Raw genomic sequence first — 15,891 nt, 5'->3', positions numbered from 1 at the left:
ATATTTAGCTTATATTATAAACCTTTTAAATGGATGACTACAAAAGGCTTCATGCCCATGAGTGTAAGAATATCTTTGTGTGCAGTGTAGCAGTTTTATGCTTATTAACTTTTAATTATTAAGCTATTTACAAATACAGCTCCCACTTAAAATTCAGGTTGAAGTAAAAAGTGTATAATCATGAATGTGTAAACTATTTTTTAAAAAATAATTTTTTTCTCTTTACATATAAGAGACTATTAGCACTTAAACTGGTCATATTGAATTCACTAACAATTCTCTTAATGGATGTTTGTAAGTTCAAAATATTGTCAACACCCTTAACATATGTAGGGAAAATGTAATAAACAGTCCATGCAAATAATGATACAAAAAAGTTTACCCCACTCACCTGTCTGTTACGTTCATCCATAATCCTCGTAATCTGAATCTTTTTTCTCCCCATAGTCCCCGTTTTTCTTCTCTCTCTCGTCCCTGAAATTATGTATTTTTTCCTTCCTTTTCTTTCTCTTTCCTGCTTCCTCCCAACAAATCTCCTTCTTCAGCACTTGCACTGCTCAGTTCCCAAATTTCTGCATTCGTTCCTGCTGAACAAAAAAGAAAAATTCAATACCATTTTAACAGCAAGCCAGTCTCCTAAGAACCATCATATTCTAATTTTTAAAAAATAAAACTATATGGCAGTAAGCCATTCACATGAATGAAAATAAGTACTTATTAAAAGTACAGGGCATATCACATGCAGGAACACATCAAGTGGTAACGGTTTGTTTTTATTATATAATTAAAATAATCTCCTAAGTAATTTAACAAGTCACTTAAATGATGAAAACTATGCTTTAAAGCCCAACACTTGAAATGTATCTTTTGCAGAGTTTCTTAACATTTTTTAATGAAATTAAGTGACTATTTTCACCCTTCTGTTATGAAAAATTACCTAAATCAGAGAGTTAATGAACCTTTATGTACCTGTGTATGCTAAGTAGGGCAGCTAATTCATTGCTGAAGGGAAAACAATCTCGTGTTTTGACAGCAGAGGTGATAATGTCCCTCGTTATGCAAATAGGATGGACTATTATGAAAGTGCTATTTGATATATGTAAATGTCAACTAATTTAAATCTAAATCCTTTAATCTTATTTTTAAAAAGTCGCTGCTATGAGAACACTGTAAAGAGAATATGGGATATTTAATCTTACATAACAAGGAACTCTCAGCAGTGAGAGAGCTCCTGTTCCTTTTGAAAGCTCTTGAACACAAGAATCAAAAAGATAATCATTCATAGAAAAGAAAGAAATGGTGCAAAAATTAGCGTGTTATTCTATTTATAATTATACTTTTTATAAGCCATCCATCATCTAAATTGAAATATTTTAGAAAGACATCATATCTCTTTGGGGACTAAAATACAAAAACTACAGAAGCTTGCTATCATATACTGGACATCTTTAGGTCACGAATTAAATTAAAGACATAATCATCAATAATATAAGATAAACCCAGAGAATCCAGAGTATTAAAAGTATATATTTTACTTTGTTTGAAATTACATCGGAAAATATTTGAATGTAATTAAAGTGAATTGCCGTGAAATGTGGAAATTCACAAGAAAGCATTCCACAATGGCTTCTTCATTTGCAAGCAACAGCTTCAATTATTCTATCCCGGCTCATGTCAAAGAATGGAACAATTTTACACATTGCTCAGAATTTCCCTGTTTATTTTAGTTGGTGTCTGACAACCAACCTGATAAATTCCCACATGTATTATGTAACGCTAAGCCAGTGTCCTGGCTCTTAAATAGATTATTTGGCTCCAATTCAAAGTTATTGGAACAGGAAAGCTGTTATAGTCTTAGTCTGATCATCAGCTCTCTTTTGATTTCTTTAATTTAATTTCTAAATTCTTTATCACCTTGAGTAATTTTTTTTTAATTTAAGTTTTCTGTGATTATCTAATTGCAGAAGTTATTATGATATAATTAGTTCTGGTGGATTAAGCGCTGCTTAAATACTAAGCCCATCTATTCTCTTTTGCCCAATGCCTTTCTATTCAAGTGCAGCTCACTCCTGCCTCTGAGAATATAGTATATCGAGTAACAGCATGACCACACAGTGCTCATCAAAAACTATTACTCCAGCGGTAATTTTAAATGTTGAAAGTAGTACAAAAGTCTTAAAAGTGTTAATATAAATAACACACATTTGACAAATACACATTAAAAAAATGGCTATCATAAGATACATTAAAAATACATTAAAATATGAAAAATCCACAATGCACAATTGCGTCATATATTCACTGTTGCCACTGTCCATCTATCTATTTTTAGAAATGGTCTTAAATATCACTCAACTGGGCAACTTTCCTGTGTTTCCTAGTCTTACCTTAGAAGCAAGCAGCACGTTAGAATGGTATTTCCCATGCATGTGCAAGACCCCAAAGAAGCGAACAGGCTTCCTCTATCACAGAAAAGCCAACCCATGAATCCACAGCAAATGCAAATGGGACAATTTCCTTTCTTTCATTTAGCTGAGGCCTGTGGCACTATCGGCTTACAGGACTCTGCCTGCCTAAGCGCTTATTCACTTTAAGGTGGAAGGTCAGGGTGAACAGATTAGTGTGTGGTGACAAGGCGGGCAAGACCAGAACGTCTACGGATCCTGCTTTCAAAATACAAATAACCAAACAAGTAGAGAAACATCCCTGGAGAAAAGTCTCCTCAGAAAGACAGGGTTCCTCCCTATCACCACCCCATATTTCACAACTTTGAAACAGGAGACACTTTTTAAAACGAGCAGAGGAAGGATTTTTTTGTTTTGTTAATTCTCAAAACATGATGGGAAGTACTTTGCCAGAAAAAATGTATATGTATGTCAAATATATATACATATATATACATATACATATATGTATATATATGTATATGTATATATACATACATATATGTGTATATATATATATACACATACATAAAGTAGTTCATAAAAATGTCATTGAGTATGTTTTCCTTTTTGAAATATGCAAGGTAGAGAGAAGAAAGTTTAAATTTCAATAAAATTAAAATAGCTTCTTGTTTTCTGCAAAAATGAATATTTCTTGAAGTGTTGCCTTTTGAACCTTTCTACAATGCGAACTTGGACGTTAAGTATATATACAGAATAATAATATATGGCGATGATTTGACTGTTTTCATGAAGTAAAATGTGTCATAGAACATATAACTTCGAACATTTGATTATGGGTCACCACATTTCAAGGCTGTCAGTAAAAATTCAAACAAGAAGGTCAACAATAGCTCAGGAGTTGTTTTCTTAGCATAACACTATTTCCCTAACCTGATTTTTATGCAAAAATTACGGTTTCAAGTATTATTCGTAGGAAGCTCAGGGACGCTGAAAAGAGATTATATAACTTTAGAAACCTATAAAATTGTTTTGTACGCATATGAAGAATATAGTAGCTAAACGACACGTAGTAGAATTTCAAGTTATACTGAAAACTTTCATTATGTACAATCAACCATAAGCTTAAAATAATTCCAGCAGGCTTGCCGCTACTTCTTTCCACATGAAAGAAGCATTCCTGGAAAATGACAGAGTTTCATAGAAACAATCAGTAATTAAAAAAAAAACAAAACAGAAAGAAAAAGAAATGCTCTAGCATAGTTACACTATATAGAGTTACAGTCTTCTGCATTGCTTTTCTTGTTGCCAACTAAATATAAGAAAAATAAAATCAGGCTGCTTACTAAAAAGGGGAACTTCATTATAGTAGGCTTCTGTTCACTTTTGAGTTTGGCGTAAGCAGACAGATGAAGGCAAAGTGGTTTGAGACCCAAGTAGAGAAGAATTTCTCGTGGACGGATGCTAAAGATCCTTCTCCCTCTGGCTCTCTCATTTACAAACAAGTTTCCTTGAGTGATACACACCTCCCCCTCCCTTCCCCCCGCTTCCTTCCCTCCCTCTTTCTTGTACCCCTTTTCCCTCCTTCCCTCCCTCCGCCTACAAATCCCTCCCTGTAACACAGAAGAGTCTTGACAGAATGGCAGGAAACACGCACAGACTGGTCAGGGAAGGATATGATGTCAGCAACCACGAACAATAAAAGGTGTAAAGGTGCTTCCTTCCCTAAACTGTTCCAGAAGTGCAAAATGGGAACCAAAACTCTTCACTTCCTTCTCTGAGCAGAACTGTCTGAGTGTGCTGTGCTACACACCCCACACAGCGAGGCCTTTGAGAGGTTCAGATAAGGGACAATGCGAGAAATCCAGACATGGGGACAACATTTTTAATTTCTATTTTTAAAACACCTGAGCAAAATCCATTTCAGCTCTAGGTTAGTATTTGTGCATGGCTGCTTTAAGAAGTACAAATTAAAAAACAAACAAGTTCACTCTTGTTTGTTTTTTAATTTGTACTTCTTAAAGCAGCCATGTTTTACAATGTATTACAATTACCATTTGTCACAACTCACAAAAATCAACTGACACAGTTAATGTGGCCACATAATCTTTAATTTGCCCTTCCACGCAAATGAAGAATTTTATACAGGCAACGAGCCAAATGGATACATTATATTTTTGGTGAAAAACAGAATCACAAAAACTGTCCCCAAAAAATCAATGTTGGTAAAATACAGTGATTACTTCTTTGTCCCATACTTAAAAAAGAGAGATATACTGGGTGGGGGGAATAGGTACTTACGTTATTGAAGCTCTCAAAGTTCTTTTGAAAAATTCAGACTAAGAACCAAAGTAACTAATATAAACTTTCAGGATATAGCGAAACTATTTACTTCAATCACATCACTGTTAGGTTCTTTCTAACATGAAAATGGCAGTCTACCATAAGGTTTCTGTAGGAAGAAAATCATGTATCCAGTGGATCTGAGTCATCTTCAGATTTCAATCATCTTCCCACAATACTTTGATTTAGAAATTAAACATAACCTTCAGTTATGTGTTTTGATCTTAGAGTGAAACTGCCATGCCACATTAAAAGATGTGGGAAGAAATTAATTCTCTCTTGCTAAACTTATCTTTGCAAAGCATGTATTTTGCTATAATAAGCACAATGCAGTCACTTAAATAAAAACAGCCCATGAATAATGATAAAACATTAAAATATGCAATATCAAATTGCAAAGAAAGAATTCTGGTTTTCTTTTACTCATATTGGCAAATAACTTTTTCATTGACTCACATTTTCACTAACACTAGCATCTTCATATAACATTTTGTAAAACTCAAGGCTGAAAACCAAGCACAGTATATCACAAAAAAATTATACTGTTAAGTAAATACAAGCTGGAAACTTAGTAAGGGACAAAAATGATCACAAGCCCAGTTGATGCAAGCCTGGTATTACTAATTCAAACAATTAAATGATTCATTTAAATCATTTACTTTAAGTGTAAAATGCCGCTCATTATGACGCTTCTAGACATTTTAACTTTCCATTTTATATGTTTGAAAGACATATGAGATATCTAATTATATTTTCGATAAAAGGAACAAGTAGAACTTTTACTTTTTTTCCCTTAAGAGGTATTCCGAACTTTAAAAGATATAATAATAATCATTCCTATTGTTCCTTGACTATGTGATGTCATATGAGTTGGAGGATATTTCCTTGGTCCTGAAAGTTACTCCTTATTTCTCTAAACTTACCATGTATCATGTAAAGTGTTATGCTACCCTAGCTATGAATACAAGCTGAGTTCATTTTAAAGACACAATAGCCAAGACTCAGCCTCTGAAAGGTAATGAAAGAGCAACCATTCTTTCCTCCTGGATAAACACCATCATGCAAAAGTTATTTTCTTTGCCTATTCCAATTTAGTGACAATATGATGAAATCTGAGTCATCTTCAAGTTTCAGTAACATAATACCACACATACAAATAATAAATAATGTTGACTGTCTTTCCTGCCATGGTCCTTCCTACCTCGGGGCCTTTGCAATGCAATTCCCTCGGCCCAGGAACACTCCTCCTTCCCCTCTGCGCCTGTGTAACTTCTTCCCTTCCTGTCTCACCTCCTCAGGAAGCACTACATGCTCTCCTGATCACATCAAATTCCCCTAAGAGTACTCACAGCACCATGTTGTCCTTTGTAGTGCTTGTCACAACTGAAATTGCATGTCTGCCTGTCTTCCTCAACATCTGTGGGTCAGGTCTGTTTTGTCTTACTTGTGTATTCCCAGTATCTACCCCAGTGCCAGGCATACAGTAGGGGTATACTATTAGTAGCATACTGTTAGTTGATTAATGACTTAATTTTTTAAGACTTTCATCTCTCAGGTGAGTATTTTCTTCAGTCTCTATTTTTAATGATTACTACTAGGAACATTTTCATATTTTTCTTGATACAGAAGCAGACTGATAACTGATACCCTGACACTTAATCCTTTGTCATATTTATATAGCATCTCATATATGGAATAAGAATAATTTATACTGAGAAGTGGAAGCTGAATGGATTTTGAAGTCAGGAAGCTCAGGATCTGAACTCTAGCTTGGTATTTAGAAGTGGAATGGCTACAGATTGATGATTTAATCCCTTGGAATCACTGTTTCCTTGCCCTACAAAAAGGTGGGAACATAATTCTTCACTTGCAGGATGGTTATGATTATTAAGTGTGGTACTATACGTGAAGTGCTGGGTACATAGTAGTACTGGGAACTCAGCCTACTACTTGTAAGATTGCTTCAGCTTTGAAACATCAATTCAGTCCTCTCAGACAGTAAGGCTATCAAGTGAGTTGTAGTCCTTATACATACACCAGGAACACCTCACTTTACAAAGCTAATGATGAGCAACATCTAGCAGGTAATGCTTCATTTATCCCTTAACAATAATCATTCTATGAAGAAAAATTTTACAGTGTTATAAAAATTAAGAAGTTTCTCTTAAATATCAGTCATGGAAGAGCTTCAGGCTGCAAAAGTAGAAATAACTAGGGAAATATATCAATTTTCCCAATGACCACGGCTGCTGAAAACTCTACATTAATGTTTCTAGTCCTACTTTAATATCTTTCCCCAAGGACAAAAGGAGATGAAATGTATGTCAGAAATATAATAAGGCTAAAAAGGAACTCGCTTTGAAAACCCCTGCAATTAATTTAATAAGTGGGCCTAACCTGCCATTAACACTGAAATAAATCATTTTATTTACACAGTTCTAGAAGTTAGGAGACACATACCTTTAAACAACCTTATTGTACTGTAAACAATTTAATAAAGACGAGGGAAGCACAGCTCCCCTGTCATGGTTATATCCACGGTGTATTTTGTCTTGGCCATTTTTTTTTCACACTGCAGCTTAAACAGCATTCTCCATTCCTCACGCCAAAATAAACTTCAAATGGTCTAAATATGTCAAGAGCCTCCTGCTATTCAACCACACCAGTTTTTAGTCTTTCCACATCCTATTATGTTATTAATTCAGGGTTTTGTCTTATTTTTTCCGAATTTTTCACAACAGTTAGGCACCACGTTTTCTTTCAAAGGCCACTTAGTGATGTGATTTACCACAAAGGTAAATCCTGCACTGTCTTCGTCACAAAGCAAGAGCTACTATTTAGCATCCCAGATTGTATGTATTCTGTTCCCCAGCTGTAGCCTCTCAATAAGCACATGCAGCTGGATTTTTTTTGTTGCTGTTATTGAACAAAGCAAGTTAAGCATGTACAACACCAATATCAGTGAAACAAAACTGTCAGCCTTCAAAGCAAGCGAGGCTGGAAGTGGGAGATGTTGCTATTATCCATTTTCATATTATGACAAAAATCTGAATTACCAGGCATCTCCTGATCCTGTCAGAAAAAATCTTATGTTCACTATTTTCTTAATCTTTAACATATTTTATTATTAAAATGGAAATATTCTACAATTTTCCCCCTCAAAAGCCTGTATGTATTGGACATCATTTTCAGCCATACTGATATATTTGTGTATGTGTGTGTGTGTGTGTGTGTGTGTGTGTGTGTGTTATGTGCAGAGAACATTTTCCTGCAAAATTGCAGCAAATGGAAAAAACACATTTCAGTATTTCATAATATGTAGATAAAATAGTAAGAATACATTTTAAGACACCTGAGTAGTCCTGAGTATCATCACCAGTAAATAACCACAATATTATTAAGATGTTGATATGAATGGTTAAAAGGACATTTTAAGTAAAGGCTTTGTTTTATTCTGTATTCAAATATTATGTTAAATGATTGAAAACTATGCACTTAAAATAATTTGCCTATTATTATTTACTTTCCCAATTTATTTAACATTTAAAGATGACCTTGAAATGGAAAGAAACAATACTGTTCTCCTGCAAATGTTTCTGTTATGCATTAAGGAGGATATGCTTGAATAATCATCTGCTACTTCCATTGAATGTCATTTATTTTCATCTGTCATTAAACTGCAGAATTTAGAAAGTTTAGAAAATTTTAGAAAGTTTACACAAACCTTGCATGCTAATATATAATATTCAAAATGCCATAATCTCTCAAAGTAGACATTTAATATTACTATTATATGTGGCTCAACATGAAACCCAGTGATTCATCAATTTTTCTATTGCTCTTCATCTCTTTTACAGCATCCTAATCAACCTAATTAAGGCTTTGTTCATCTGAAACCTCTGATGACAATTTGTTTAACTCTATCCCACTGTGGTCTTCTTATAAGGAGAATTAAATCTGATCTTCTGACAGCAATCATTAAATGATCCCAACTGGCCCCAATTAAGCCACATGGCTCACGGGCTTCCATACAGTCAAGTGCCAAGTTCTCTGTTTCATTTACACATCAGTCTTTACCTTGGTTTATTTTCTTAAAGCCAATTAAGTATGTGTCTTATCAAGTGGAACTAAATTTCCTTGTGTACACTAGCTCAAGACACAGTGTGTCAACTGACTTTGCAGTCACGCAGAAGTATCATGCAGGACTACTGAAGCCATTCTCTCGAGCTGTAGAGCTATTAATGAAAAAAACGTTCTATTTATTTACTTATGCTGAAATTGATCCACATGAATCTTCTCAAAATAATGTACATGTTTAAACAGTTCTGGCTAACATAAATGAATAATAACTCTTCATTTGACTTATTTACTATGATCTTTTAATACAGTAGTATTGGCATTTAGTTGAGTTTAATATTCCTTTTTTTTTAACGTTTGAAATTATCTCTTTACAACCCTCTAAAAGAGCAGTACCAAAGTAAGACTTCTGAAGTTAACCTCTCTTACCTTTAATTTCTGCTCTAATTTTTTCACATATGCTCAATTGTAAGTTTTGTAATGATGTTCCCAGGCCTTCCTCTGAGCGCAGGTAGCCTCAGGATTTAGAGCTCATTGATTGTGTGCTACTCCAGGGAAACGGCTGATTAAAAACAGCTTCACGAAGGAGGAGTGGCTTCTGTTCACATCCGGCTCATCTTATTCTAAACTCTAATACCTGTATGGAAATTTGCCCCCAGCTTTAGCTTTGGAGAACCACAGTTTAGATGGTCCTTTACTTTAGACATCAAGGCAGAAACAGAGCTAAATGAATCCCAATATGACTGCTGTTTGACACAGTTTCCGCCGGCCTTAATCAATTACCCTGACTCCTTTCCTATGAATCTAAACAAATGCACAGTATTTTTTATATGTATTCTAATTATAGCTATCACTGCCTGTTGGTATCTGATGCATCAGCTATCTCAGTTCTCAGAGCAGATGGAGGAGAACATATCTGTTCATTCCAATCATACATTAAAAACTGACATGAGGATGGAGAACTAGAATGGATGCTATGCATCTTATAGTCATTAACCCTGATGGAACATATAATTCCTTTTATTACTTGACCAACAGATATAATGGAAAAAAACACATTTCAAAGAGAAAAAGAAAATACAGTAGAATTTTTAACATACTGATGTTTGGCAACACCTAGAAAAACTAGTGTGTGCTTTTCTTTATGAGAGTTAAATATATACTCTTATCATCTCAGTAAGTAACTGTTCTCCTCAAAAGAGGAAAATACAAAATATTACAAAATGATGATGATGTAGAAAATACCAATCTCATAACTGATGGACTTTTAAAAAACATATAATAAATGTACTAAAATTCTAGTAAAGCAAAATAGACACTGGGGTGTTGTATTATGAAATATTTCTCACTGTATTATAGTCATCTCCAATAAGATTTGATGTTAATTTTAGAGCATGCTTCTGCTAAAAAGGGCAAACCCTGCAACAGATTTAGTACAAAGAAGCTGAAAATATCCTGTGGAAAAAAAAAATCTGTAGTGAAATCAGCCAGCCCAAATCCTGCCATTACTCAGCAGTGCAGTGACGTGCGGATGTTTGTAGTGGTTTGAGGAGCCAGCAGGGGTGGAAACTCTACGTACTCGACTCCAACATGATTGCAATTGAACCTCATCAAAGTAAGAGCTCATAATTTGTCACAGAAAACAGCCAATTAACATATGTTAGAAAAAGGCTTCATAAAGATAATATATGATTAAAGACCCAGTGCAGCTGTTGAAAATCAAAACTATGCATTTAAAAAAGAAATCTCAGCCTGAGCTTCCGTATGGTTAAACTGATAATGGCTACTATGATTTTTTTTTTTTTTAAAGTAGAAAAATATAATTACAGTGCTTCTCATAAGTTTGGGGTTAGGGCAAGGGAGAACTGGGCACTGTGGCACTATTTACTATGCCTTACTTAGTTCTATAAATAGCTGAAGCCCTTGCCAAAACTCTGTAGTTACTTTGTTATAGTGCTATTTTAAAACACAGACCTTTATTGTGAGCTAAATGGCCTTCAGGATGCACTTTGTAGTTATAGCATTCCTCTCAAAACTATATCCTCCCTTTATCTGTGCATAACCCCAGGACAAGAGGATTCAACATGACTTCCCCGGTCACTGTAAAACATGCTAGGGCTGTGTCACACACCGTTTTAGTACTTCAGAACTTTTGTCAGGGTTGGTGGTCAGGAAGGGTGAGAGTAAATGTCAGAAATGAGATTAAGGTGCACGTACGCAGCACAGGCCCTCTAACAGAATGCCATGCAGGCTACCTTGCCACAGTTTTGGAACAGATGAGCTACATGTAACTATATGTATTTGGTGTATTCGCATCGCAGATTTTAAACTAAACTTCAGCTTGGACCATGTGGATAACCAAATCCTGGCTGCACTGACTTCATCAGAGACCATGAGCCAAAATCATGATACTTACTATTACAGCTATCAATGAACAAGTTTGATCATTAGTCACAGAGACATAAAAGTGTGAAGCATGATATTAGGTGCCAGGGACACCACTATGAACAAAACGATGAAGGTCCTGGTCTTCACAAAACACATTTTTAAAGGGCCAAAGAGGCAATAAACAAGCACACTGCTAGGATGATTATAGAGAAGTGCTATAAAGCAAATACCACATACAGGAGAACAAGCTCGGGGCGGGGGGTAGAGATGAATGAATGGGCAAGGACGGGGGTAGGTGGTGTGGTCAAGGGAAGGTGATTTGAGAAGATGATGTGTGAGGAGAGATCTCAACCACAGATGCAGCCAGGCAGTATTAGGAGGGAGAATGAACACTCCAGCACTCTGCCTGTCACTGGTGATACGAAATTGGCTAATTCACAATTTCCTAAACCTCAGTGTCCTCATCTACAGAATGGGGATATTAACACATATCTTTTATGATAAGGTTGCGAGGCTCAAATAAAAAACAGAACCAGATTTATTTGTAAAAATTCAGTTGCATACAATTCAACTTAATAAATTTACAGTATAAACATGGGTTCTTCATTTCAGGATTACATAATTTCATAAAAATTATAAATACTTTGAAGCACTGAGAATATACTATCATGAGAATATATACTAATAAGGCAAAAAGTTTCTAAATTGATATTAATTGAATCCAAAGGTATGACTTTCCTGGAAATATGGATTATTGCATTAAAATTATACCCAATGGTTGAAGCAGTTCTTGGGGTTACAAGTTCATTTTGCAATGCTAAATATGGATAGTACCATGAACAACTTGACAAACACGATGCAAAATTTCTGCAAATGTAAAATGCAGAATATTTTTAAATCATACTTTTTTATCTTTTAGAAATAAACAATCTTACAATATTACTAATGTAACTGAGTCATTGGGTTAAGTTGATTTCCTTCTTTTCTCATAGGGCTCAACTCCCAAGCAATCAGCACAATTTTGATTAAGATCTCAGTGATATTTGAAAATCCCAGTGTCTAACTATATGGGAAATATTCATGTATCTTTGGACATACCCATCTAATGAGAATAAGCTCTGTAGCCTCAAGCCAAACAGATTAATTTCCAACTTAGAATGAATAGATACATTGAATCATCTAGTATTTTTTAAATTAAAGCATTTTTAAGAGGAAAAATACAAAATTTAAAGATTACGAATTTTAATAAGTAGGAAATTAGAGTATAGGACAACATACACACTTTAATTGTAAACGTTGTGAAACAGAAATGTTCAATGAAAAACTATAGTATTTTAAGTAAGGGGAGGACATAATTTATCAGTTTTAAAAAGTTGTATAATTTACAAAGCCTAAATAAACACTAATCTACTTTCATTTACAATTGATCAAATACCCTGAAAAAACTCATAAATTTGAATTTACTTCTTAAATCAAAACTGTCTTCTCTCCTTTCCTAAATGAATTATGGTGCAAATCTCTATTCCAATAACAACCAGCACAGCGTTTGATTTTATTCTCAGTGCTAACCAATACTTCACATTACTTACTCACCTCCTTCCCTTTCTTCCTATCTTGTAAAGTGACCTTTGGAGGACTTTCCCTTTCCCCTCCAAAACCTAGTCATAACTGCACACAAAGCAGGCATGTAAATACAAGTTTCTTCTATTTGTAGCATTCCCCCGTCCATTTTCTCATTTCATCACCTTTCTTTATCTCTTTTTCCACATGTTTAGAACTGAGGGGATATGGAAAGTAAAACTGTCAAAGAGCTAGGAATAGAGGTGTTTTCAGATGACCACAATGTTTCCTCCGTTAGAACCAGGCAGGGCAGGACAAGTATGCTAGCTCAGTTGGTTCCTAGGCCCAAGGTCTGGCGGGAGGCCCCTTATCTCTGAATGTCTACACATTCTGGCCCAAGCTATTTTCAAGGATAGACCAAGTCATCCTTGGTAGATAATTCTACATGGAAAGTATTACAGTACTTCCCCTATAAAAAAGACCATGCTACTATGGATCGGAGGTTACTGAAATGGACAGATTTTTATCCTGAGTCTCTAAAACCTAGGATCTAAAAGAAAATGCCCATCAGTGGAAGCAAGCTCATGACTCTCTTTAGAAATATCAAAGTGGATTCTAAAGTCCACTGGTTCCTAAGGATGCTAACAAGTTATTGCTAAAAAAAAAAAAAAAAAAAAGTTAAAATAAAAAAATAAAAAGTCAGGAAATAAAAAGAAAATTAGGAAAACAGGTTTCTTCGGCTGCAGCAATTTTCATTCTTCAATATGCTGGATGCCAGAACCTGTAGTATTTCCAAATTTATCTATAATATCCTTTGGGAAATGCTAGCTTTAAAGCAAGGAATAAGCTTCTTCCCTCTGACTACTGAATACACTGCACCACTGAGATGCCCTAAACTGACACTTTAGCTCAGTGCCTTTTTCCTTTAGCTCAAAGAAAACATAAAAGTATTGTTGAATAATTGATCAAACATAGGAAAAGTATTCTTTTACCTTTACAAAGAAATACAAACATGGTATCAGGTGCAGAAAACTACTGCTCTTTTGAAGTAAAAATATTAATATTTAGCATTTAGTGTAATTTGTCTCCAAAGCCCAAGGCACCAAGTGCATCAGAAAGAAAGCTCTGTTTGGAATGAGACTGTTGGTTGGGTTCTGCCACCCAAGAGCTGCATGTCTTTGGGTCAGTCAACTCCTTTGAGTCTCATTTTCCTTGGGCATATGAAAAGACCTGGGTTCAATTTCTAAAAAGCTCTTTCAAGTTCCTAAATGGTATAAATTCAATAAAGGTGTAAGACAAAATGAGATCAGAATGCTTCTCCAAAGGATTTAGTCCTAGAGAAACAATAAGTTGACAAAAATGTTTAAATAGGCTGAATAAGTATAATTGCTTTTTCCATACTTTTGCATTCACTTCAGCTTCAAGCAATATAAGCAGTTAAGAGCGAGGTTACATTATGGACTTCGGACCACTAATCACATTTAGAATTTTAATAATAGCTACAAACTATAAAATACTGTGGCACTAAAAGTTTTACATATACTACCTTTAATCCACAAACAGCCTATGACGAAGGTGCTATTATCATTTCCATTTTACAGAAAAGGAGAACAGAGAAGTTAAGTTACTTGTTCAGGGTCACATAGCTAGTGTGAGAGCTATAATGTGAATCCCATACGTCCAGTCCCAGACTCACTACTCAAAACACATACTGTGCTTCTTCTCCATGCTGCAAGGTCATATTCAAAAGAGGACCTTAAAGTTAAAATTCTATGCAGAACATGTGATGTTCAGAGGGATTTAGTGGAACATAAGAAGTACTTTCAAAATCAGTGTTCTTTAAATCATCTCACATTCTCTTATTCTGGATGGCAAAAAAGAATTTACTTCATTGTGCTAGTAGGGGAGTAGAATGAAACTTGAGTTAGTTAGATATTAGTCATTAGAATATCAGAATTTACTGGCTGAACAACACCAGCAGTTGTCCCCACCCCCTCTTTCTACAAATGAATGTGGTTACTCACAAGGAAAAACAGGTGAATGAATATGAAATCAGCATATATTCATCACAACTCCTAGGAAAAACCATCAGAACAGGTGGTCTTCCTGAGGATGGGTCAGGAGAGTCAACTTCATTTCTGATGAAGATGAGAATCACACAGAGTATTACAGGTCCTTGTCTCCAGGCTTGAGGCAGTCGTCTCACTCTCCTTCAAAATACCTTGGGTAGGTTTCTAACACAGACCTAATCAACTCTGGTATTACTTTGTCACTATCTCCCCCCTCCCGCCACCCCTTTCCCACTCTTCCTCTTGTTCTTGTTTCATTCTATGCTCTTCCTTCATCTCCTTAAATTATGGTAGTACAGTATTCTATATGCAGTGGAATTTCCACTTTAGAATTTTATACATTTACCTACTTCTTTAGAATTCTGTGTTTGAGACCGCTGGGTATAACTGTGCAATTCAAGCTCTTTAAATATATTATTTTAGAAGTAATTTTATGGCTATCAGTTTTATAAGACACACACCTAATAAAATATACTAATTAATTGTATAAAAACAGTTGACATAATTGGCGATGTATTTATAATTGCTGAAGAAAAATCACACACTTTAGTGTTTTATAGACATTCACCTTATTTTTTTTCCCCACATTGTACCATGTAACCTTGCTCTAGCAGCGCATACAAAGTGTGAGGAAGTTATAGCTTGCATAGTTTCAGCATATACCAGACTTTTCTCCTACTTTCATAGGCAGAACACTGTAGTACAGATATAGGTATATAAATATTCATTTATGCATTTATCTATGTTATTGTACCAGTTAATGAGTACAGTGGGTAAGAGCCATTCAAAAACTCCATAATCAATAATGATTATATATTATATCCAAGCCTGACTTCAAATTTAAAATTCTGGGCAGTTGACTGCAAAGTGAAAGCTCAAAATGGCTGCTTGTATAGCCCTGCTATAGAGGGCTTTTGGCAAACAGGAAATCTCTAATTCAGTAAAAAAAGACCTGTTGGCAAATCTGCCTTTCACAATGAAGAAACCCCTGGAATAATTTTTATATCAGTACCACTCATACCTGTTGGTGGATCTGGTAATGGAAGTGT

The 15,891-nt window shown here is 35.0% G+C and overlaps 1 protein-coding gene across 24 annotated transcripts in view; it reads right to left on the bottom strand.

Moving 5' to 3' along the window:
- MEF2C (myocyte enhancer factor 2C) overlaps positions 1 to 15,891 on the bottom strand; it is a 167,885-nt gene that overhangs the window by 95,149 nt on the left and 56,845 nt on the right. For 17 of the 24 annotated variants that reach the window (XM_019734219.2, XM_074328749.1, XM_074328752.1 and 14 more), the window contains one exon: positions 392 to 587. In XM_019734219.2, coding sequence (XP_019589778.1) covers positions 392 to 445 — 54 coding nt within the window. In that variant the 5' untranslated portion in view covers positions 446 to 587. The remainder of the gene's footprint in view (positions 1 to 391; positions 588 to 15,891) is intronic. The other 7 variants (XM_074328754.1, XM_019734221.2, XM_074328750.1 and 4 more) reach the window with 1 other exon arrangement.

Source organism: Rhinolophus sinicus, linkage group LG03 (assembly GCF_036562045.2).
Source record: "Rhinolophus sinicus isolate RSC01 linkage group LG03, ASM3656204v1, whole genome shotgun sequence".
In the NCBI taxonomy this organism is placed as follows: Eukaryota; Metazoa; Chordata; class Mammalia; order Chiroptera; family Rhinolophidae; genus Rhinolophus; species Rhinolophus sinicus.
This window is presented reverse-complemented; position numbering and strand designations above follow the sequence as displayed.